Source organism: Malaya genurostris, chromosome 3 (genome assembly GCF_030247185.1).
Source record: "Malaya genurostris strain Urasoe2022 chromosome 3, Malgen_1.1, whole genome shotgun sequence".
NCBI classification, from domain to species: domain Eukaryota; kingdom Metazoa; phylum Arthropoda; class Insecta; order Diptera; family Culicidae; genus Malaya; species Malaya genurostris.
This window is the reverse complement of record NC_080572.1, coordinates 158,858,935-158,884,963: the sequence shown is the minus strand read 5'-3', so window position 1 is coordinate 158,884,963 and position 26,029 is coordinate 158,858,935. Positions and strand designations below refer to the sequence as shown.

The window sequence follows — 26,029 nt, the reverse complement described above, 5'->3', positions numbered from 1 at the left end:
AAATGTTACTTGGGCTCCCTTCAAGGAGGTCATTCACTTGTCTCGAGGCATGTGTTTTATGCTATTCCTTCCTTCTTCGAGGAGGTCATAGCCCTGCTCGAGATAAGTGCTTACATTATTTTATTTTAGCCCTTTAAACGACGACATCGGTCGTTGCTCTTATTTCTAACGGATTTTATGATTCGATGTCGTAACCCGGGAGCTCGACGATGCGGGAGATTTCATTTCTCGCTAGCTTAAATTTAGAATCCTAGTATGGGACTTAAATCTAGGCACGCTGGTGAAACTGTCAGCCACACTCCTAGTTTGGAAAAGTCTTGATAAAGACTGATTTTGTGGTAGTCTTAATAAAGACTGATCAATTTCTTAGTCACACTAATATCACTCTTTGTATCACTTAGTCACTCTAATATCACTCTTTGTAGTCACTCTAATATCACTCTTTGTATAGCCTTGAGAAAGGCTGACTAATTGTTAGTCTTTAAAAAAAACTGTTAGTGATTCAGGTAGCCTTGAAAAAGACTGAAGCCTTGAATCAATGAAACTCAGCTTAATAAAATTTTTCTAAAACACTCAATTTTGGGTAATAAATTTTTGCAGCTTTATTAACTAAAGTATTCAACATATTCTATTTGAGAAAAATAATAACATACAGAAGTATCCAAAGATTCGGTGCTATTCTCAACCAACATAATCAATATTCTCGTCCATATCACACTTCGTGATTTCAGGCTTTCTCTTTGTATCATCCAGTGATTGTTAAATGTACTCGTATACTTTCCGCATTGACAGGACTTAAAAACAAATTGAACTTAAATCCAATTGAAATTGATAATTTTGAAAAGATGTCCCGAAAAATAAAATATCCAATATCAAGCTACATTGTTACCGACGATACTGACAACACTTTTTCTACCACCCTGCAGTAATATTGATTTCAACAACTTGTACTTGAGCTTCGGTATTTTTAATGAAAATTTCACCGCCTCCTATAAACTCAGTGATCCGGCTTCAGTTTACGTCGCAGAACTAGCTGCAATTCAGTATACCCTTGAGATCATTGAAACTTTGCCCACAGACCACTACTTCATTGTATCGGACAGTCTCAGCTCTATCGAGGCTCTTCGCTCAGTGAAGCCTGGAAAGTACTCGCCGTATTTCCTGGGGAAAATACGGGAACAACTGAGTGCTTTATCTGAAAAATCATATCGGATTACCTTGGTTTGGGTCCCATCACATTGTTCCGTAAGGGGCAATGAGATGGCGGACTCACTGGCCAAGGTGGGCGCATTACAAGGTGAAACCTATGAAAGACCAATCTGCTTCAATGAATTTTTCAGACGTTCTCGTCAGCTGGCAAACCTCCTGGAATGATGGATATCTAGGACGGTGGTTACATTCCATTATACCGCAGGTATCGACGAAAGCTTGGTTTCGAGGGTTGGACGTGAACCGGGACTTTATTCGCACAATGTCAAGACTTATGTCCAACCACTCTTTGCTCAAAGCGCATCTTCATCGTGTTGGCCTTAGTGAGAGTAATCTTTGCGTTTGCGGAGACGGTTATCATGACATCGAGCATGTTGTTTGGGTGTGCTCCGAGTATTGCGACGTCAGACTCCAGCTAATTGATTCCCTTCGGGCCCGAGGTAGACCACCTTATGTTCCAGTCCGTGACGTTTTGGCAACCCGAGATCTCCTTTACATGACCTACCTCTATAACTTCCTCAAAGCTATAAACGTGCAAATCTAGTGCCCTCTCTTTCTCTTTCTTTCTTCTACAGTGGTCCTACCCCAAACGAACTAAACACTGAACACTGAATTGCTGGAAACCATCCATAAATGACACACCGACATCAAAGTACACCAACAAAGCATCCGAGTCTAGTATAGTCTCTTCCTCGTTACAATCTGGAGAACGTCAAGAACTCGGAAATGAAAAGTGTGTTAAGAAGATGCAAGCTATTAATGAATGATTTGTAATATCAAAATATGTTCAAAATCAATACAGTATAGGTCCCACCCTCCTGACACTCCTTTACTAACTTTAGGGGAGCAGGTCGCCCCATAATACGGCTTCCACTCTTATCCACCTAACCTAACCTAACAAGATAATCGGCCACGTTAAGCTAACGCAAATGAGCCCAATAAAAATTTTATTATATAAAAAAAAAACTTGTACTTGCTTATGTCAATTTCAACCAATCACGAGCTGGTCCGAAATTGGTCCTAAAAGTGGATTAACAATTGTCAGGTCCTGTCCTAGCTACGAACTTGTTACCAAGGGGCTTCAAAAGTTCATATAAACATAAATAACATAAACAAGTAACGAGACGAACTGTGGCTGACAGTTTCACCAGCGTGCCTAGATTTAAGTCCCATACTAGGATTCTAAATTTAAGCTAGCGAGAAATGAAATCTCCCGCATCGTCGAGCTCCCGGGTTACGACATCGAATCATAAAATCCGTTAGAAATAAGAGCAACGACCGATGTTTAAAGGGCTAAAATAAAATAATGTAAGCACTTATCTCGGGCAGGGCTATGACCTCCTCGAAGAAGGAAGGAATAGCATAAAACACATGCCTCGAGACAAGTGAATGACCTCCTTGAAGGGAGGAGAAACAGCTGGATTTAACTTGTCATAGTTGGGATCGCAAGCTGGGCAACGTAAGGAAAAGAAGGAAATAAGGGGTCGTTGAATGCCTGTGTTCTCTCTCTTCCTTATAGCATAACCACGCATGCGCACAAGCCTAGGAAGGTAAGAAACACGAAATTCAGGCTTATGCGCAAGCGCGGAATAAATTAAGAACTAACATTAAACGTAAGTCTGTTCTAACTCGTAGTATATAAGCAAAAATTGTTAATAATAAATGGTAGTAGCAGCTCAGAAGTTAAACTTTATTTTTTAAAAAGAAAGAGCCCCACACGAACTGTTCAATTTTCTTTTTTAACGTAAATCATTCAAATTCAACTGACTGTTTCCTGGATTGCGGAAGATGGTTCAAATTCGGTAGGGATCGTCATTCAGCCGGATACCTCTACAAATTAGCAGTTTCGATTCTATCGAAGACTAATGCGTCAGTGATATTCCATTAACGGACCTTTTGGGGACAAGCCTTACATCCATTGGATTGATAATATGTGCTACCCAAATTTTTTAGCACTGACCGACAATTTAACACTAGAACATATCTCAGATTTCCAAGCCACGATCCAAGTTTCCTCACGAAAAGAGGTCTATTGTATGGTGGATATGCATACTGTTCTAAAAGAAGAAAACAGAATCAAGTACTTCAATTACCCGTAGTTAAAAGCATCAAACATCAACATTATTCAAACGTATAATTTCTTTTTAAAACTTCCTAAGCAACTTCTGATAAAATCTCGGATTTTAAGGTAATTCAAATTATGTGCTTTTCGTATTTTTTTTAGAAAAATAAGCTTTAAATCATATCAGTTCGAAATAGATATCCGCATAATACCGATTTTTCATATGAGACTGAACTTTACTCTTGATAACATGGTATTACATTTAAACAATATTGGATGGAAGAGATTAATGATAAACATTAAGACGAGATAAGATATTGAATCAATCGAATGTGAGGTTCAATTCATATATTTCGATGAGGTGTTATTTTTATATGAAAAACTCGAACTCGATCGAAAGACTAGATGAAAATTGCTAATTCGATCAAAATACAGGCTCGTTGTGAATGTATGTATTAAAAAAATTCCACATTACAATAAAAATTATGAGCAGATCGATATTTACACAATCTTCTCATTTTATCGGTTGACATACAGATAAAACCGTGTTTTTTTCTCACAAATTGTATTCACCAAATTTAGACGAAATTTACTTGTTTTTATTACCGAAACCAGTAGCCTCGGTGAAGGTAACTGTTATGTACGATCAAAGACATCATATTAACAAGATATCCAGCTCTCACATTTCTCGAACAAATTATTGGCAACAACATTTTTTGCGAGCATGGCGCCCTCAAGCGAGTCCGCATCGAATCTCGTACACAGAAGTAGGGGAGAGAAATGTCAAACTCGTGCGCGCCAAAATAGCAGCACTGCGCACCCATATATTTGACATGATAAGTTGAATGTGACACCGTGCGATGGCGTTGCTAAACTGAAGATTGATTTCGCTCCAAGCTGACAGGGTCTGGTACGATTCAGTCGATCCGGCTCCTTCCGTCACAGTCAACACCGTCAACATTAATTACACTGATAAAAATTTGCACGATCGATTCATATGTTAACACCACTTCAATTTCATATGCTTTTTCATATCAATACATAACCAAAGCGATTTGTTTCAAGATTTCATGTGCAATTTCACTAAGATGCGAGATTAGATTATTTTTCACTCAGCTTTGATGTGTTTTTCTTTTGGATATGATGTGCTTTGCTATTGAATCGAACTACATGTGTTAAACACTTCATTTTCTAGTGGGAATGACTACAGCACAAATGTACGTGCAAAACACTTGAATCGGTCAACTCTGTTTCAATTGAAATCTATGTGAAAAACAATGTGACATTCACATGAAATGCATATAAAATCTAAAGGTAACAATATATCTGATTGTTTTTAAGTGCATTCCATATAAACGTAGCATGATTTCCACTACATATCAACAGTTTTTACACTCATTTTATGAGTTAAGTGTATATTTTCATGAATTTCATGTGTTCTACAAGCAGTGATAGATCAAATGCTTTGCACATGTTGCTAGCGTGCAAATTATTTTCAGTGTACATGCATTCTTATGGAGCCATTCACACGTAACGTCTTGATGGACGGAGCATGTGAACGTTCCGGTAAAGAAAGTATTAAACTAATTTTGACGGAAGCTGACGTTCCGGTGACGGTGACGAAAGAATGCGAACCGTCTGAATCGTACAATAATCGAAAACAACAGTTGTTTAGTCTTGGTGGCCAGTTACATATATATTTCGAACGATTTTATTTTTACATTAAGAGTTACTCAGGGGTATTTAAATTTGTGATACAGTTTTAATAGACGAGTGGCAGGTTGTGTCGTCGTTTATACGATACAGATGGTGAATTATCTCGCCGATGTTACTATTTAAGCGTATAGTTGAAATAACGATGACAAACAGGATACGTTGTAACTACAATATTTTTCTTAGTGTAGGATTTGTGAATATGTTCAAAATATACTTATAAAATAAACAATTTGTCTTCATCGTGTACTGTTCGGCCAATATATTTTATCACGCAGAGAAATGGAGTAAGCTTAAAATAACAAAACAGTTAGTAGATTTTTGAACTTGATTTATGTTTATTTCAGGCTAGAACAAGGGGCAAATCACTCTAAACTCTAGACAATCTCATACTAATAAACTCATGTCATTCCAAAACAATTTTCTCTAATCTCTTTTAATCCCAACTAGTCTAGATAAATTTGGGTAATTTAAAATTAATCCAACCTAGTTTTGCCTAATCTTGTTTGAAGTGTATCTGTCACTCGAGCTCCCACGCAGAGATGCCATTTATACAGATTTATCTGTATTATACAAATTTTTACATGCGCTTACAGATTTAATACAGAGTACAGATTTTATACAAATTTCTCAAATTAAATACAGATTTATACAGATACCACAAAATGTAAGAAAGAAATAATGAGACTTTTCCGTCTGAGCGTGTTTGATTACCCATATTCAAATGAAATTTTTTTCGTGCAGCGTCATGAAACTTTATTGTCAGACTGAAAAGTTGTATGACCTGACTTGACGTTGCGTAATGGGCGTTTGAATTCCATGTTTGAATTCCAAGTCATCTTTTTCAAACGAAAAAAGTATATGGATTTGCAATTCAATTGTGGTTGATAACAAAAACAATTAAATTTCGTCGTTGAATGTTCATGTCCGTGCGGCAAGGACTTACGATATAAAGGAATGCTCTTTGCATCTGCCATTCTATAATAATAATCTAATGGAATAACATCTTCAAACATCATTTTATTTTCGAATTTTCCTTTCTGAATACAGATAAATACAGATTTTTTATTCAAAACAATACAGATTTTCTATGAAAAATATCTGGCATCTCTGCTCCCACGTTCACAGCTTCTTATGTCAAAATAATGCTTTTCCAGATCTCGGCTAAACTTCTCTAATCCCATTATAATCCAGCGAGATCCCTGCTAAACTTTTTTACTCCCGGTAAGACTTGTTTGAGTTCAGACAAAGTTTAGAGTGATTTGCCCCTTGGGCTAGAATATGATTGTTTTGACCCATTTCACCCTTCAACATCAACAACGATCTCTGTTGGATTTGAGTCAAAATTTTGGTCTAACAAAATGAAAAATATATTTGTTCATGCTGAGTTTTTTGTTGAAATAAACAAACTATTTATTATGTGTCAACCAAAGTTTGATATTATCGAAATGTTCACGTTGACTTGATTCTTGTATATCTTTATGTCAAGAAAAAAAAGATACAATTTATCTAAGATCTAAGAGTATAACGATACAACTGAGTATTGTATGCGTATGTATTGATATTCAAGAATATTTTTAACATAAAATAACATTTTTTTATAAACAATACTTGATGCAGGATCTCCATTTCTACCGAATTTATTGAAAATTGATGGAGCATCGAAGCGTTGAATGCTATAAACATAAAAAACTGGATTTGATTGTGGCATGGGAGTAAATTGTTCGTCTTAGATGTTTAAAAAAATTCAATTGAAAATATGCAAAAAAATTTTAAAACGAATATAAAATAAAATAAAAGTAGTATCCAAAATTACCCTTGTAAATATGAAATTATTTTATTTAAAAAAACAAACAAAAATGAATGATTTCAAAAATAAAAAGCGCTAGTTGATATAACTAAATTCAAGGAAATTTAATTCAACTGAAAGAATTGTGAATTTAAAGCGCTACAATCATTAACTTCATCAAAGACTCGTTAATTTAAAACTAATTTTTCAAATTGAATTTACTGTGAAATTGTTTGTCAAGAAATTGACAGAAACGTTCAAGTCAACTATTTGTTATTTTTATCAAAATGTTGCTTGAAACAAACTAATCTGCTGAAAAAAAAATAATTATCATGTTTTGTAGTTTCTGGAATAAATAATTGCTATATCAAACCAGATTTTTATTGTCACTACACTCAGAAAAATAAGATAGTAACAGCGACCATATGGGAGGTTAGTTTAACCATACGAGTATAGTGGTTTTCAGCACACAATAAAATCAGATACTGGTAACAATATGCAAGATTACTTTTACTATGAATGGTTTTGGCTCTAGAATAGTAAAATTGAACTGTATATCGTATGAATAACTACTATAATTGGAATGTTTAGCATAACCGTGAAAGCATCTTATATTTACATTGTATTTATTGTTTTAACTAGTGCCATGGTACTTTTGACATTTCACATCTGGTTCTTTCGAAACACGGAATTATGGTTAATTTGACAATGGTGAAGATCATTCGAACATGCAAGAATGTTCAAAAGTTATATTTATTGAAATTTCGGTGCAAAAATAACAAGAATACATTGAAACCTGCTTTATTTTTCTAATACATTTTTCACTGATTTAACATTATAAATGTAAGATTATCTATAAAATTTTAAAAATTTATTTATAGTATTTCTGATTCTGAGCCATTTTTTCCAGCAATGAAACGAGCCGATTTCTGGCAATTGATTTTGATTTTGAATATTCGTTACCTTCTACTTTTCTATGATGATAAAATTATCTTCACTAGTTAGCGCAAGAGCTTGGTTTTTGAACGCTTGTAGACAATTTTTTGGGGAATAATACTGTTCCTATAAAAGTGTAAAAAACGTTATATAAAAATTACTAATAGAAGTATTTACACAGAAACTTAACGGAAAACTCAGCAAATTTTTCGAATATTATTTCTGAAGAAGCTTCCATATCCGCTAGAGATATTCAAGTGTTAGACGCTTTAATTGACAATTTGTATAGTCGCACTAAGAAAATACATAGTCGATTGAAAAACACTATACGACGATGTTCTTTCTAAATAAATTATGTTGATATGAACAATATGTATAGTGCTTTCAAACTTGACAATCTCTATCCAACTATATGTTTATTCATGGTAACATTATTATATTCTGAAGAAGAACTTACTCACATGGTAGTCATAACTATATCACTTCTCAACTTTATGGTGACCGAAAGCTCAATTTCACCTTACTTGTAATTGTCATTGGGACTTTTTCGTCCTTATTTTAATGATTGTCAGAATTACCACGCCAGAAAAGTCATAAAGACAAATAGTATAGTCAAGTAGTAGATTTTTTATTCTAGTGCTTATTACAATACAGATGATAAATAATCTGATATCATGGTCGTTACTATTATTTGAGTGCATAGTTGAAATGACTATGAGGAACAGGTTGCGGTTACTGTAATATTTTTCTTAATGTATTTCAACAAAAAATTCGTTGTGTGAAACTCGAAATAAATTATTTTTACAATTTTTTTCTCTGCGTGTATCCCATATTCAACGTTGCCAGGTATACCGATTTATCGGTATTTTTACAGATATTTGACCTCTATACCGCAATACAGATATGTACTCCCAAAATACCGATAATTCACGGATCGTACAGATACCGATTTTCGTTGATAGCATGGATAGACAGAAGAAACGGTTGGCAATTAGACCTTTTTTTTGTTCCACCAAAATGAGGAGCTTTGGTGACATTTCCGTGAACTAATGGTGACGAGAATTCTGATACCGATATGGTACAGATAGAACTTTGCGCCGAATAAAGGTTTTTGGAAAATTGAACTGGCAACGCTGCCCATATTTTCGTTTGACGTTTGAAAAAGTAAAATGGCTGTCAGACTGAATATTCAGAAACATTAGTATATTACCAAAAATTTTAAATTTCTGCTGTTTTCTTAATTAATGTATTCCATTCTGTGCAACCAACTTATCTATGTGCATAACATTATAATTCTTTCAAATATATATTAGCAGAAATTACAGCGATGTCAACCAGGTCTCAATTAACAAAAGATTTGAACGGTGAGTGATATAAATTCGCATTTTCACATCAGGTTTTTTTTTACAATCAAAACAATGGAATCGACATAATAGGAGTGCATATACTGTCTCACTACTTCGGTTCATCTTCCGTCTAGAGATTTGTTGGTTCTGATTCACTGTTTTGAAATATTAATGATAACCAATTAACAAAAATATTTAGAGTAACTGCTTGAGCCAGTGTTTAGTGACCCGGCTGACTGGTTTAATATAATTAGTACATCTATCAAGCATAATCGTGTAACAATGCAAACGACCCTTGCTTAAAGGTCCATTTTTTCAGTTTACGAAAGATTCTGTATTTCGTTCAAATTCTATCTAGACCGAGTTTCAATTTTCAATACAAAATCATAATTCGATCGATTACAGAATGCAAATTTTCACATTCGATCAAAATATTCCGATTTCATTAAAGTACAGAATAGAGGGTAATAGTATTAACAATATTGTATTTTAACGTACTTTTTTAAGTAATGAGCAATTGAGATATATACTTTTATTCATCAACGGCAAGTTAATTGCATTTATTACTTGAACTCTATTCTAGGAAATACATTGTGTAAATCGTCTAATGTTGTATAGGTGACTTTGCGTAAAAATAGTAATCGAGTATTCAATAGTTGATTGCGCACCACGTAGACAAAAATACAGATAATTTGTTAGACCTTGAGGTTATCAGAGTTGGCTGTCCAGTGAGAAATTTATATCGTTGAAATATGTTCCGAAGTTTCAAGCCTAAGATGACTTTCTTATGGAATTTCAAAAAAGGAAAAAAGGTTCAGATCCATAACTCATTTCCTGGATCCAATTCTAGAAATTAGCAGAATCCTGATCCAGAATTTAGGTTCGGTTCCAGAATTCATTTCCACGTCCAGTATACTGTTCCTGTTGTGTTTCCGAAAATAAAAACACTACTTTCCTCTTCAGAATGAGAAATAATAGCTAAGCCTTGTTTACTTGATTGTGACAGTAATTCGTTTATTAATTATGAGAACCAAAGAAAAGCGTACTGCCACTTCGGTACACCCGTATAACCGTTCAGGGCGGTCGCTATAGTGTAATAACATCTGCCCATTTATTCCTAACCAACGACACAATCTTCTAGGCGTTTGGAAATCCGAGATACTGTGGTAGGTCTGAAGGACTTCTGAGTAAGTGGCTGCGTTGTTGGTTGGTTGGATGTGGTTGAACTGGCATTGTGGAACTCGTCACTGTTTGTACTATCATTGTGATATTGGTTATCAATTGCTAAACCCAGTTCATTCGCAGATTGTTGAACTGAAGTTTGTCTCCGTAAGTCGAAGTTCACGAGAATATCAAACGGAGTTGACACTGCTGACGATTTGATAACATTGTCGCATCTAGGCCGAAGCTAGTTGATTGTTATTATTACAAACGTAAACAAACTACCGCCATTGTTGTGCAGATAGCTCAATTATTTTCGTCTCTTTAGAGTGTTATTGATCGTTCTGTTTTAGCTTTTTGCTCATAATCGATACACGGACTTGTCGTTTTTTGATCTAGTTTTGGAGTGCAGTGCTTAGAAAGTGTTATTGAGCAGTTTCACCGCCAGTTTTCAATGTCGGCTGGCTCAGATTCGAGTGCTATGGCTGATGCATGCGATCGTTGTGCGAAGACCGTTAAACTTGACGAGGATTTTATTACTTGCTCAGGGTTTTGCCATCATGTTGTGGCAAATTTAATAAGCCTTTCTTGAAAGTACTAGCCGGTAGTCCTAATTTGCTTTAGATGTGCGATGAATGCTGTAAATTAATGAAGCTAGTTCGTTTTCGGGAAACGATCTCATCACTAGGATGCGCAATTTCAGCTGTCTCCGAAAAACTGGAATCGATCTGTGCTGAGCTGAAAGCCGAAATCACGAAAAACAGTCAGCAAATATCGCGCCTTACTCGCAAAGTTTCAACGGCGCTTCTTGTCCTGCTGCAAAGCGTCGTCACGAAGAAGGATCAGAATCAACTTATTCATTGATTTGCGGGCAAAAAAAAGTTGAAAATTGCAGCATTTTTACAGTTTTAACGTCTTCCTCTCTGATATGTATTTATTTGTCTCGGTTTCATCCCAGCGTCACCAAGCAAATGATCGAACAACTAACAAGAGACGGTCTTCAGTGCAAAGACGAGATTAAAGTTGTCCCATTGGTAAAAAAAGGAATCGACGTCAATAGAATTTCATTTTCTTCAAAGTCGGGGTACTACCCCAATATCGCGACGCTGCACTCGATCCCGATACGTGGCCTCCAGGTATTTTTTCTGCGAGTTTGAGGACAATCACGACAAAAATATTTCGCGCCCACCGATCGATGTTTCACCACCAACACCGGATGTGCCTACCATTCCAGAATCGTCTCCTGGTACTTCGTCGCAGGCTTTATTGAATACACCCGACTTATGATCATGTGATGATGTGAGAATGCTGGGACGCGCTAAATTTGGTGCTATGGAAATTCTCGTATCCCCCATCACAGTCGAGCCACTGCCGCCAGCGTTCTCCAGCCGTCCCGGTCCTGTGTGTGGGTGTGCTACGAGAGTCTTCCAAACGCCTTCTCAAGGCAAGTATTGTTTTGTATCGTCGCCTTCTAGTCACTTCGCACTTCCAGATGTCAGCATCCTAAATTCATTCAACAGCCGTCTTGCTCTAGCGCTGAGCACAACGCACTGATTGATGCCACCACGGGACACACCAAAATTCGCATTCTGGAAGCTCCTGATATGTCCCCCACAGTAGAGCTTCCGCAGCCTGCGTTCACCAGTCGTCCCGATCCTGTGCGGGGTGCGTGTGAGAAGTCATCCAAACCACAATAAACGGCAATCAAACATCCAATTTGCACATCTACTATTAAAATGTGGGCGGCATAAGCACCTGTATTGACGATTATCGGCACAGCTGGTTGAAAACACACCAGGATTTTGTGTCGAGCAGGTATGGGTGCGCATAAATCTATTTGATTTCTCTCTTTTCGTTTGTGCTATTTATCATCCTCCGGACCGTTGTCGTGACTTACAGCTTATTAATGCACACATTGAGTCGTTGAACGAAATTTCGTCTGCTCAAGCGCTGCCCATTGACGAAATTTCAACTTTCCTGGCTTACATTAGTGTACCACTTCCGATGGACTTTCGTTTGCTGACCCCATATTATCAACATTCCATATTGGGATTACCACTCTGCTCGACGGGTACAACCTTAATTTGTTACGAGAGTTAAATAATGTCGTCAATGAGAATGGCCGAATGCTCGACCTCTGCTTTTCCAGAAAATCTGACGTCGCACCCAGGATCAGTGCTGCAACATTTCCTCTTGTCAAATCTGTTCGACATCATCCTCCGCTGCATATTATTCTCGAGACTAAACGTTTGTCCAGCAACCGTGACGCATCTGCCATCATCAGCTATAATTTTAAAATATCCGACTATACTAACATGACTGATTTCTTATCGAACATCGACTGGGATGAAATTCTTGACAACGATGATGTCAACGCAGCTGTTCAGACCTTTTCTAATGTTTTGATGTATGCGATTGATTACTTCGTACCAAAACGGTCCAGATAAAATTCTCGGCATCCTCAGTGTCAAACTGTTGAATTAAGACACTTGAAAACTACCAAAAGAGCTGCTCTGAAACAATACTCCAAACATGGTGGATATGTTTTGCGAAATCGTTATGTGAAGATAAATCAGATATACAAAAAAAAATCGCGAAGCGTTGCCATGCACGTTATTTAAATAATGTACAACTGTTATCAAATAGCTTAAGTCGCAAAGAAATCGTTCCGATTCTGTTAACTATATTTAGATGAATCCAGCCAAATCGCAGTTACAAATTCCTAATTGTATAAATGAAGTTTTAGATAGGATCGAGTTTTAGATATAGTTTTAAATAACTTACTTTTGGTGATTTCTTTAATAACGTAACTTAGCTAACATTAGTGCTCAGAACAAGAACAGCGTGAACAGATCTAAAATGAGCGGCACTTGTGATTAACCTCAAATTAACACGAGTTTGTTTCTCACCTATTGCTAATGGATTTTGTGAACGGTGATTGCTAAATATACCTCGTCGTGTTCACACCTATTTCCTATTTCAATACAAATTCAATGTATAAAGTATTTATTTCAGACTATATAAATGACCTTACTGTAATAATTGAAGAATATATAAATGTATAAATGTATAACCGAACTTCACTATCTTGATCGAGGAAATGAAATGATGGTGATGACGGATGAGCTTCATTTCCATTTGACGTTTCTGTTTGTGTCGAGCATACACTGAAAGAATTATGGGGCTCGCTGATCGGCGTGGCGCGCTTAACAATTCTGGAGACTACCAACGAATGAAATCTAAGTGCTTTCTGGAAGCATGATAATAAGCAAAGGAAAGAATTTGGTTTGCCATCACAAATGCAATTCGGAGATCGTATTGGTTCGTCTACTCAAGCAATTTGCCAGCTGTTCTCGGAAAGGTTCGCAAGTCTTTTTTCTTGCGATATTCTATCTCCGCAGGAAATAGAACGCGCCGCGAATAATGTTCCTGTATCTAATTATGCTTTGCACTTGATCAATATAGACGAAGCATCGAAACAAACGGCAATCGTTGGTATGAAGGCTTCCACCTCTGCAGGCCCAGATGCCATACCAGCAGTCATCTTAAAGAAATGTTTAACCGGGTTTATTGACACCCCCCCCCCCCTTACCGTTCATTTAATGTGTTACTAGCTACGGGAGTATTCCCCAATTTATGGAAAGCTTCATTCATGTTTCCGTGGTATAACTTGTATAAGCATTATCCCCAGGCTGTTCGAAATAGTAATACTGACTCCAATTTTCAATCATTGCAAGCAGTATATCGATGATTACCAACATGGGTTTATGTCTAAGCGTTAACAACCACCAATCTATTATCGTTTACATCTTACGTGACCAACGCCATGTCAAATGGTTTTCAGACGGACGTAATCTATACCGATCTTTCCTTCGCCTTCGATAAAATTAACCATGACATCACAATAGCAAAACTGGATCGACTTGGTTTTGGTACAAACGTCCTTCGATTTATACAATCATATCTCAGGAATCGTCATCTTGTGGTTAAAATTGACGATTGTACCTCGGAAGAATTTGTTGCAACATCTGGAATCCCGCAGGGGAGCCATCTCGGCCCTTTGATCTTCTTGCTTTACATTTACGACGTTAATTTTTCTCTGGAAGGACCGCGCATATCTTTTGCAGATGACCTCAAGATCTACCGTGTTATTCGCAACTCAGAGGATGCGACGTTTCTTCAGCGACAAATGGCAATCTTTTCGGATTGGTGCAAATTGAATCACATGACCCTCAATCCAGAAAAAATGCTCGATCATTACGTTTACGAGAAAAAAAAGTGTCTTTGAAATTCGAATACTTTATTGAGCGATTCATGATTGGTAGATCGACGTGCATCAAGGACCTCGGCGTTTTTCTTGACGAGCAGTTAATATTCAAGCAACACACCAACTACATTGTGGCTAAAGCTTCTCGCTGCCTTGGATTCGTGATGAGAATGGCTAAGCATTTTACGGATGTTTATTGCTTGAAATCCCTATACTGTTCACTCTTTCGCTCTACTCTTCGCCGTTTACCCTGGACCAATCCTCATCAACTACCGAGCTATGAAAGTCGCGGATTGCTGATCGGTCTAGACACACTGCAAGTAAGACGGGAGCTATCGCGTGCTTTAATGATAGCAGCTGTTTTGAACGATAGGATCGACTGCCCCACTTTGCTCCGTGAAGTCAACGTCAATGTTCGTCCACGAGCTCTCCGCAACAACACTTTACTTCGACTTCCTTTACGCCGCACTAACTATGGGATAAACGGTGCGATTATCGGCTTGCAACGGTCGTTCAATCGAGTATCATCTGAGTTCGACTTCAATCTTTCACGGCATAAAACAAGGGCCAAATTCTTACATAGTATAAGAATTAATCATTAGGACCACATCGTGTGTGTTGATTTTACAATAAATAAATAAATAAATGTGCAATCGAATAAGCTCACGGCGACCTGACTGTTGATCTAGAAGAACATTAAAGTTAACTTCTTCAATGGCTTCAAGAACAGTTCTGGGAACCCATATCCATTTATCCGAATTTTGATACAGCTTAGCATAGATTGTGGATTCAGTCGTCAACCTCAAATTACGAAAATCTCGAGTGCTGTTAAACTGTTGCATTGCCTCTGATGGTAATTTACCAGCAAGTGAGGCATTGGGTGTGGAAAGGTAAACTCATAGAAAAGTCTATAGCGCTTCGACTAGTGGTACTTCTTGCCCCTCTACGAGTTTGCGTAATGATCGTTTCAAGGTGTCTACAAAACGTTCAGCCTGGCCATTTGACTGAGAGTGATATGGAGTTGTACGGATATGCACGGAACCACCCGCGATCCCATTTCAACTAGAATATTAGTTGATTTTCTGAATTCGATTGGTTAAAATTTGGTACAACTAATCGATTGTTGTTTTAAACAAACTGTCATTTTTGTTTTTCGATTAGCAGAAACGATGGTTGAAACAACTAATTTAATTGGTTGAAAAAAAAATGCTGTCAATTAGTGAGGACACATACCTTTCAAATTCAACAAATATTTTAGTTGAAATAACTGGCGTTGTTATTGAAACAAAATTCTGTTAGTTGAAAAATAAATCGGTTTTAGTTGTTTTTGATATTGCAATTAGTTGAATCAACTAGAACAATGTTATTGATTTGTGATAATAATCAAAAAATTCTTACTGATATACGTCATGATCTATTTGAAAAAATTTCATGATTTGTTGAGATATATGAAATAAATATCATTGTTCCAATATAAACAGTATTTTATATTGACATGTTCCGCGTAAAATCATTATTTTTTACAATCATATCAATTGCGCACAAATTCTTAATAAAAAGCCCTTTTCACTATGATTTTACCGTATTTTTACATTAGTTAAGATATTTAAATATGCACATATAGCAACACATTGTTACACAGTCACATATTTTGCCTTTTGCAAATACCTTTCAAGTTCGTTTGTTAGAACATATTTTTCAAGCTATGTACCGTGAGAGACAACTTCAAAACTTAACACAATTCGAAAAAGGATTCTCAAATGAGTCATGAACCAGTCACCTAAGATTGCGAGAAGATGAAGCAGTGCGGTGATTTTTCTAAAAAGTAGTAGAAACCATGAAGCATATGAATGAGACAAAACAATGACCTATTATCAGTAATGTCAACACGAAAGTTTGAAGGTATTTAGACGATGACATCGTACACTATTCGTATGATGGTTTCTATTAGAGTGAGAATGACTACGATTCTTTAGCCTGACTTGTCTCGTTATGATGAATTCTCCAGGAAAACATGCTATTTCAGCAATTGATCACCGACATGGAGGTCCAACCTCACATAGCAATAGAGAAAAATGGTGAACAACTGATGAGATAAACACTTCGTAAGAAGCAACAAAAGAAAATTTATGGAAATATCCAACTTAGATAAACAAACATATGAATACTGGTGTTAGTTTGCTGTTAACATCCCACGGTAAATCTAGTTTAGTACTTACGTCTAGATTAGTCGATAGGATAAATACTCTGTTTCCTTGTAAATATTTTCCTATTTTTGTTTTCTCCCTCTTCAAAATAGCTCGTTTTCTATATTTAAAATTATTTTTGCTCCAGTTTCATTTCAATAATATTCAATTTTCTTCAGCAAATTTTCCATATTTTGTTTCAACTTCTTCCAGTAAAATTTTTTTTTCCCAAAACAGACCCATTTTATCAATCATTTTCCAGTTCAGATTCTCGATTCTTCGTACATATCTATCACCTGACAATACAAATAAAAAACCGTCGTCCCTGGAAACAAAATTCTTATCAACAACCGATAAAACAATACATTATAAAATACTTCCCTTGAATTGATGTAATCGTCCTAAAGAAATGTATCCTGACAAGATGGACCGTGAGTGGTCTTAGCCGTCCTTATAGTGACACCACAAAAGAAAAAAAAATAATTATATTAACATCGAATTAACCTCTCGGCAACCCACCAGAGTTGCCAGGTCGTTTTTCCAAAAATCTGTTCACAACATTTGTATCAGAAAATGATGAACACGGTTAATTTTAATCAGAAAAAGACCCCACAACCACAATTTGCTATTCCTAAACAAGCCAAAACCGAAAATCAGTATTTATTTGTATCAATTGTGGATAATCGGTATTTTCGGAAAGCGTATCGATATTGTTGTATAAAGGTTATAAATCGGAATAAACACCGATAAATCGGTAGATCTGGCAACGTTTCGCTGGTCAAATACAATTTTTTGTTTCGACAATTTCTAGTTATTGTTCGTTTCTAAAGTTGACAACGTGATAGAGTATATATGGATAAAAGCGTCGCAATGACAAACTGTGATGTAAGTGTGATCGAGGGATGTTTGAGTGAGTTATGTTATTTTGCAATATTTCAAATAAAATATTCTCGACGGAAAAAAAAACTTTAGAAACGAACAAAAACTAGAAATTGTCACAACAAAAAATCTTTATAAAATGTTCAAAACGACGAATGTAACAATTAGAGATTTTCTTTGTTTACTTTCTCTTACGATTATTGCGAAATATTCCTGCTTTTTTCGGTAATTTCTTCAGTGCAGATTAAAAGATGATCGCTTTAGTTATTTTTATCGGTACATAATTGGAGAGAAGGATTCCTAGGAGTACCGTAATAATCGAAAGAGAAGGTGTTTACCTTTCTCATGGTTACATTCGTCGTTTTGAACATTTTATACAGAAATGGTATTTGACCAGCGGAATGTTGCCAGGTCTACCGATTCATCGGTGTTTTTCCTATTTGTGACCTCGACTCTCTACAATAATATCCGAAAATACCGAATATTCACAAATAAATACTGATTTTCGGTTTTGGCTTGTCTAGGAATAACGAATTGTAGCTGTGGGGCCTTTTTGCTGATTGAAATTAACTCCATTCACCATTTTCTGATAAAAACGTTGTGTACAGATTTTTGGAAAAACGACCTAACAACTCTGGTGCGTTGCCGAGAGGTTTATTCGATTTCAATACAATTCTTTTGAACTTGATTCAATCAATTCAACTAGACAGTGGCGGATATGAAGCTACGATCCTCTAACCATTAACATACAACAACAAACAATTCAAGGGAAGTATTTTAAAATGTATCGTTTTATCGGTTGTTGATAAGAATTTTATTTCCAGGGACGACGGTTTTTTGTTTGATTTTAATTTCAAGTGATAGCTATGTGGGATGAATCGAACATCTGAACTGGAAAATGATTTATAAAATGGATCTGTTATGGAACAAATATATTTTACTGGAAGAAGTTGAAACAAAATATGGAAAATTTGCTGAAGAAAATTGAACATTTTCGAAATGAACCTGGAGGAAAAAAAATTTAAATATGGAAAACAAGCTATTTTGAAGAAGGAGAAAACAAAAATAGGAAAATGCTTACAAGGAAACAGTGAGTATTTTAACCTATCGACTAATCTAGACGTAAGTATTAAAACTAGATTTACCGTAGACTGCTAGCCGCGAACTAACTAAATTCTCCCTTTGGATATTTTTAGTTTATCTAAGTTGGGTATTTCCAAAAATTTTCTTTTGTTGCTTCTTACGAAATGTTTATCTCCTCAGTTCACCTTTTTTCTCTATTGCTATTATGGTTCAACCTATATGTCGGTGATCAATTCCTTAGATAGGAAGTTTTCCTGAAGACTTCTTCATAACGAGACAATTAAGGCTAAAGAATCTTACTCATTCTCACTCATGTAGAAACCATCATACTAATGGTGTTCGATGTCATCGCCTAATTACCTTCAAACTTCCGTGTCGACACTACTGATAACAGTGTTGACACTACTGTTTTGGCGGCTTTTTATGCTTCATGGTTTCTACTACTTTTTAGAAAAACCATTGCTTCATCTTTTCGCAATCTTAAGTAACTGGTTCCTGAATCATTTGAGATCAGATCTGTAGTGATATTTATTGGTAAAAATCACAAGTGATCTTCTTTGGCAGTGATCTCGATTGAAAGATTTTTTAATCTTGCTTTTCCAGCCCAGGTTATTAATAAATGTATTCTTAACTGTTATCAACTATATGTTAATTAGAGATGGTCGGGTCTCGGGTATTTTACCCGAAACCCGACCCGTACCCGTACTCGACAGGTTTTTGGTCGGGTACGGGTAAAAATTTTTATTTTCAGTTTGGTACGGGTCGGGTACGGGTTAAAAATTTTTGCTGCTCGCTCGGGTACGGGTAATTTTTTTTCTGATCGAATACCCGACCATTTGTACTTCACATAAATATATTAACACGTTGACGAGAATTTTTTATTGCAAAACCGTTCTTCTGAAAAATAAACTATTTCATTCAAGGGGGTTTGACATTCTCGCCTAGGAATTTCTTTTCTTCATTTAAAAAAAACGTACGGGTGTGTAATGTCAGAGACATAACTGGATGTCGTAAATACGAATAAAATTGACACGATTTCTTCACACTTTCGAATTCGAATTGATAGTTGATCGATTGTGTGAGTTGCGAAACTTTTCCCCTTTCCACTACTAAAATTTTAAACGATTCTTGACGTCGATTATCTCATTTCGGATTTGCATATTTCATTGAAAGAAACTATCGAGATGCTGTATAGGATTCATTTCTGCCTTTCAGAAGGACCAAATTGTGGAATTATCTACGATATTTAGCACAGTTCGGAACATTTTTCTCGAACGATTTTCGCACAGCGAAAAGTGCACGGAGCAAATCAAATTATTTTGGATTTTCACTAAACTGATGATTTTTACCTTCGATTTGCAAAGAAGTAATCGTAATAGTTCTTTAGATAACATTTAGAGCCATTAGAACGGCTGATTTTATATATTTTATTTATGATGTTGTCCACTTTTCATTTTTTGTTTACTTTCTCTCCAATGCAAAGCACCAGCAGCAGATGCAATCGTTCTTGCTTGAATTGAAACTAGCTTTGCGTACAAACCGACACATCCGCTCGCAGTGCCAAATGATGCAAAACTGGTTCAATGCGTCTTCTCGCCTTGACGACCGGAAGGCAAATGAGAACTACGACCTCATCATCATTTTCATAAATATCTGTTTATTAATCTTATTTTTGTGTATTACATCAACATTTTACAGTACAAGTGTTTTGACCCTTTGGCCTTTCATCTTTGTTGTTCATACGATTCGTTATTAATATTAGGTGTTTTAGTTACTCTTGTTTTACATACTAATGTTTAATCATAATATTTATTTTAATTATTAATAAAATATCTACCTACTTATAACTATCCTTAACCTAATACGTACAAATTTTGAATTATTTGTATTTCAGAGATTGAGCACCTCTCTTCAAATTTCGTGCAGTATTGTTCGAATTTTTGTTCTAGTATATCCAGTGAGGCCATCTCATGTACTTCACTAGTCCTTGTCCAAGGGGGTAGATTTAGAATCATCTTTAAGATCTTACTTTGAATGCGCTGAAGCCTAAGTTTGTGTGTTCGTGCACAGCCCCGCCAAACAGGGACTGCGTATTCAATTGCGGGGTAGATGATTTATTTATAGACAGCCATCTGATTCTTCAGGCACAGTTTAGATGTTCTACAAATCAGCGGATACAGAGACCCAATGAGTATGCTGCATTTTTGAACGATTTTGTCAACATGTGACCTGAATATCATATGTCTGTCAAAGGTGAGTCCTAGATAGATAACTTCGTCGGACCATTGGATGACTTCATCACCGAATCGTATTCGGCATTCGTCTGATGGAACAAGTTTTGGAGATCTTGAATGTGGAAACAAGATGACCTGAGTTTTTGCTGCATTGATCACAATTTTCCATCTTGTAAAATATTCAGTTAGAGCGTCCAGATCTGTCTGTAGTTTATTCTTCAGAGCATTAATGACACGACCTTTGTAAAGAATGGCAGTATCATCAGCAAATTGTGACAGAACACCACCACCCGGAAGAGGTGGGAAGTCTGATGTAAAAATGTTGTATAGAATGGGACCTAGGATACTTCCCTGGGGTACACCAGCAGGAATAGTAAATCTTTCTGAAAGTGCATTATTCAGAGAAACCTGGAATGCTCTATCTGCAAGATAATTTTTGATAATTTTAATAAGATACATGGGAAAATTATACCGATGCAGTTTAAACACCAGGCCATCGTGCCACACATTATCGAATGCCTTTTCAATATCCAATATTGCCATGGCAGTCGTTTTGGACACTGATTTGTTTTGCTGGATGACGTTGTTAACCCTTGTGAGTTGGTGGATGGTGGATCTTCCTTTCCGGAACCCAAACTGTTCTTCCAGTAATATATCGTGTTCATCTGCGAAAGCAAGAATTCGCATTTGTATTGACTTTTCAAACAGCTTGGATAGGGCAGAAAGTAAGCTGATGGGCCGATAGCTCTTGGAAAAGGAAGGATCTTTCCCCGGTTTCAAAACTGGGATAACTTTAGCTAACTTCCACTTTAGAGAACTACGACCTGAGCGTTTGAGGTTTTTAACCACGTAGAAAGTGCGCTGTAGGCAGCGCTGCCAACTATTCCGATTTCTCGGTATTTATTCCGATTTTTGGACTCGATACAGGAATACAGATATGCTCTCTCAAAATACCGATATTTCAATTTTCATACAGATAAATACCGATGTTCAGTTTTTGTTTTGGATTCCAGAGGGGTAAACATGGTCGAGCGACCTTTGTTTTTGGTCGCAAAATCAGTTTCCGCACTAAATCGATGTTTGATTATTCGAGAAAGATATTGTACAAATTTTTCCGCCAAATACAGATTTTTGGAAAAAAAACAGTTGACAGCACTGACCACGGTTCCCCTTTTATAACGTTCAGTTGAAGATATGTGACGGACTACCTCAAAATCGTCGTCCTTGCGAGAAAAACCCAAGCAAAAGTAAAAAGTTTTCCGCGTTGTTTTAAAATTTTCAGAAAACTTAATTTTTAAGTTGTTTGTGGTTATCTCACACTGTTCAAAATATTATCCTGAATTCCTGATCATATTTTTGATGAAATAGTGAAAGAAGTATGTTGATGCCTTTAATACAAGTCGAGATATTCACGATTAAGTTCTGCCCATTCTTCCATATGGCTATTTTTGAAAAGGCGCCCCATAGTAAAGTAAGTCGTATTCACGACAAAAAACGATCAATCACAGTTAGGTGAAAAGTTATGTGAATATTTTCCACCCTACTTTTTTATATCATATTTAATAAGACACACTGCCTTAGCTCTAATACCGTTTTCGTTTTTGAACCTTCACGCGGGCGACTCTGACTCCGAGTGAAACGAACACGTGGTACGCGCCCTGAACAAACACTTCATGAAAAAAAGAAAAAATAAACAAACTTGCATGGATGCGTGGTGCGACCCGAGAAAACTTTCAGAGCGATACTACGCGATTGGAGTCCGATCTAGAGCGACCTCAGGTTGCTAAAACAAACATATCAAACTTTGTTTGGGCAACTCTAAGTCAGCTTTCGAGCTTCTCTGATCAATAAACGAAAATGGTATAAGATGTTACGGTCAGACCCTACTTTTCACGTAGGTTTTAATGGACTGCCATTTTAAAGCTGTTTAATGCACAATCCAGTAAAAATTATTTGATTCATATATAAAATGTAGTGTAGTACTCATATCACATTCAGATACCAGAAAACTGTTATTTTAAATATTGGTTGAAGATTTTCAAAATTTTCATATAAATCATTAGGATTCTAATCATAAAAACATGAACATTTATTTCAGAAAAGCTGCATAGAAGTTCTTTTTATTCTTCACTTTTGGATGGTGTCACCTCACTTGAAATGACACCGATAGATGGCACAGCAAGTTGGGCTATATTGCCAGTTAATTTTCGTTTCTTTCCACTGTACTACAAGTGAAAATCTCAATGCGTGATTTTTCACCGTGTTCACTCGTTGAGGGTTTCACCGGAGGTGACACAGAAGTTCAATGGCTGTAAAAACCATACCTACCCAAAATTGAATACAACGGGTATTACGAAATTTTGGGTAAATATGCTTCTCGAAAAATTTGAGTAGATATTACCCCCTTTTGTTGATATTTGTTAATGAGTATAAAGTACCAAAGACATTGGAAATCTCTTAATGCTTCACAGTGTGTTTATATGTTTAAATGTAAACAAGCATTTTAATGTATTTTACTTACCAACTAGAGCCTGATACGGCTCGCTATCTAAAACACTTTATTTTTTCCATCCTAAATTTTGGTAAAATTTTTACTACTCATTCGGGTCGGGTACGGGTACAGGTAATTTTTAATCGGGTACGGGTAAATTTTTTTATTTTTTTATCGGGCACGGGTAATTTTTTTCATTATTGATCGGGTACGGGTAATTTTTTAAATTTCTTATCGGGTACGGGTGAATTTTTTTGCTGATCACTCTGGTACGGGTCGGGTTCGGGTATAAGAATTGCTATACCCGACCATCTGCGCATCCCTGAAAGATTACGAGATGATCATTCATTAACATGGATTCAACGAAAACGATTAAGTATAGACGAACGCATATACATTTGATTGAGGACATTTCGTTATTAGCAATCTTTTTAATTTCAATATCTCTGAACAGGAGTACAAATGTTTGTGAGTTGTTTGATTTTTGTAACACCAAATCAGTAAACGTTTTCCAATTTGTCACCAACTTATTTTAATCTTAAACAAGGTAAACTTTATCACAACACCTCAGTTCGATAAACACTTGTTATGGAATCATAAATTTCTTCAAATCGAATAAACACAATTTTCTCAAACGCTTTAACCATCGATGTTGTTTTCATTGACATTTTGAAGCGACGCGAACAGATTTCAACTAAATAAATTGTTGATCGTGCATTGCGATTATTGTTTTGCCTTCAGCTGTCTCCGGCATTTGACAGCATTCAAATCAACTAATTTTTCAACTACTTGAATATATGCAAATCGAAAACAATATTGGTTGAATCAAAAAGAAATTAGTTGAATCAACTATCGCAAAAATAAAACCTGTTTTAATCCACCTAGTGGTGTAATGATGCCTTTCTCATGTACATATAATATTGTGGTATTCTATTCTAAATTTTTCTCTTCGATTTTTGAAAGAAACCAAGAGATAGTTTATGCATAACATGTTTGTTGCATCCGAAAATATTTTAAGTGACGGTGTACAATATTGAACACACTTTACCGTATAATTCCGGAACCGAAAGTCGGATCCGGATGAAATTCAGGAATTCCGTATGGGACCGGAAGACCTTTCATTTGAATCCTAGTTTGTCAAAATCGGTTCAGCCATCTCCGAGAAAACCTAGTGAGATTATTTGACACATACACACACATACATACACACACAGACATTGCTCAGCTTGATGAACTGAGTCGAACGGTATATGACACTTGGACCTCCGGGCCAATTTTCACTAGTCGGTTTTTCAAGTGATTGCATTACCTTTCTATATGAGAAAGGCAAACATGCCAGCAAATATCTCGTCTCTCGCACAAAGTGCCTGTTTCGTTACCGCTGTCCTGCAAACCCGATGGATGCAAAGTGTCATCGGAAAGATAGTTTTGAGCTAAGTAAAACTTGGAAGGTTGCCGGGAATCAGTGGATAGCTGTAGTGAAAATAGGTGACGTCAATAGCTTGAACTTTGTTTCTTTCAAAGTTGGGATACAGCCTAAATTTCTGAAAGTGGCTCTTTATCCCGACACCTGGCCTCAAGGTGTTTTGTTTCGTGAGTTCGAGGACAACAGAAAACAAACCATCTGGTATCCTCCAATCAATATTTCTCCCCCAACTTCCGATGAATGGCCATTACGAATGTGGACAAAGCAACACTCGGCCCGTTCCTTTTGATGAGAACATCGCCCCGGAAAACGTTATGAATGCTCAATGAAACTACACCGGGAAGCACTGAAGTTGATATTTTGGAAGCTCTCGAAACCCTCGTCACAGTCGAACCATTGCAACAAGCGTCCTCCAGGTATACGTGGGTGTGGTGAAAGAGTCTTCCAAATGTCACATCTCGGCAATTATATACATGTTCCGTCGTTTCCAAGTGCTGGTCTCTCATCTACTCGTTCTGGATCAGATACTGGAATGCACCGTTGTTCGCACCATGGAAGCTCCTGATACGTTCACCATTTCAACTATGTTCGACGGCTACAACCTCAACCTTCTTCAACAATTGGATCCTGTCGTTAATGAAAATAATCGGATGTTGGATCTTTGCTTTTCAAGTAGACAAGATCAAGGATGGCTTTTATCGTATCAAAGAACGTTCGCTGGCAACTCTTCACCGATTGAATCAGTGCCATCAAAGAGAGTTGGAAATCATCGCAACAACAAAAAACCCGGCATGGCTCATTTAACATAGAATCGACACCAGTGCGAGAGCGAATTTCTCTCGATGACATTTCTGAGAATCAAAGGTTAGCACGCTGCTGTGGGGATCCTCTCTGAAGCAACAAACTGTTGCTTATTCTCGTTTCGCGATCCGATTCTATACAGGCAGTTAATAATTGCGATAGAATCATTTTACTATTGCCGCTTATTCTAACTATGTGCATATAATCTTTGTATAAGTTGTGTCTATGAAAATGTATGTGAATACTCCACACAAGGGTTTTGAAATATTGCAACCTAGTATGAGAATCATCCAGTCGAATCATCGATTCGATTTTCTGCGATAATTGTCAACTTGCGATTCTCTCTTGGTAAATTCCACACAGCGGCGATCATTATCAGACTGCAATTTTTTTTAAGGGCCGAGAAATACTCAGAGTATGAAGTGGAGCGAAGGAATGTAGAAAAA

At 36.5% G+C, this 26,029-nt stretch overlaps 1 protein-coding gene across 3 annotated transcripts in view; it reads left to right on the top strand.

The window, feature by feature from the left end:
* The first annotated feature begins 8,879 nt into the window (after window positions 1–8,879).
* LOC131439453 (F-actin-uncapping protein LRRC16A) overlaps window positions 8,880–26,029 on the top strand; it is a 71,292-nt gene continuing 54,142 nt past the window's right edge. For all 3 annotated transcript variants that reach the window (XM_058610465.1, XM_058610464.1, XM_058610463.1), the window contains exon 1: window positions 8,880–9,073. In XM_058610465.1, coding sequence (XP_058466448.1) covers window positions 9,037–9,073 — 37 coding nt within the window. In that variant the 5' untranslated portion in view covers window positions 8,880–9,036. The remainder of the gene's footprint in view (window positions 9,074–26,029) is intronic.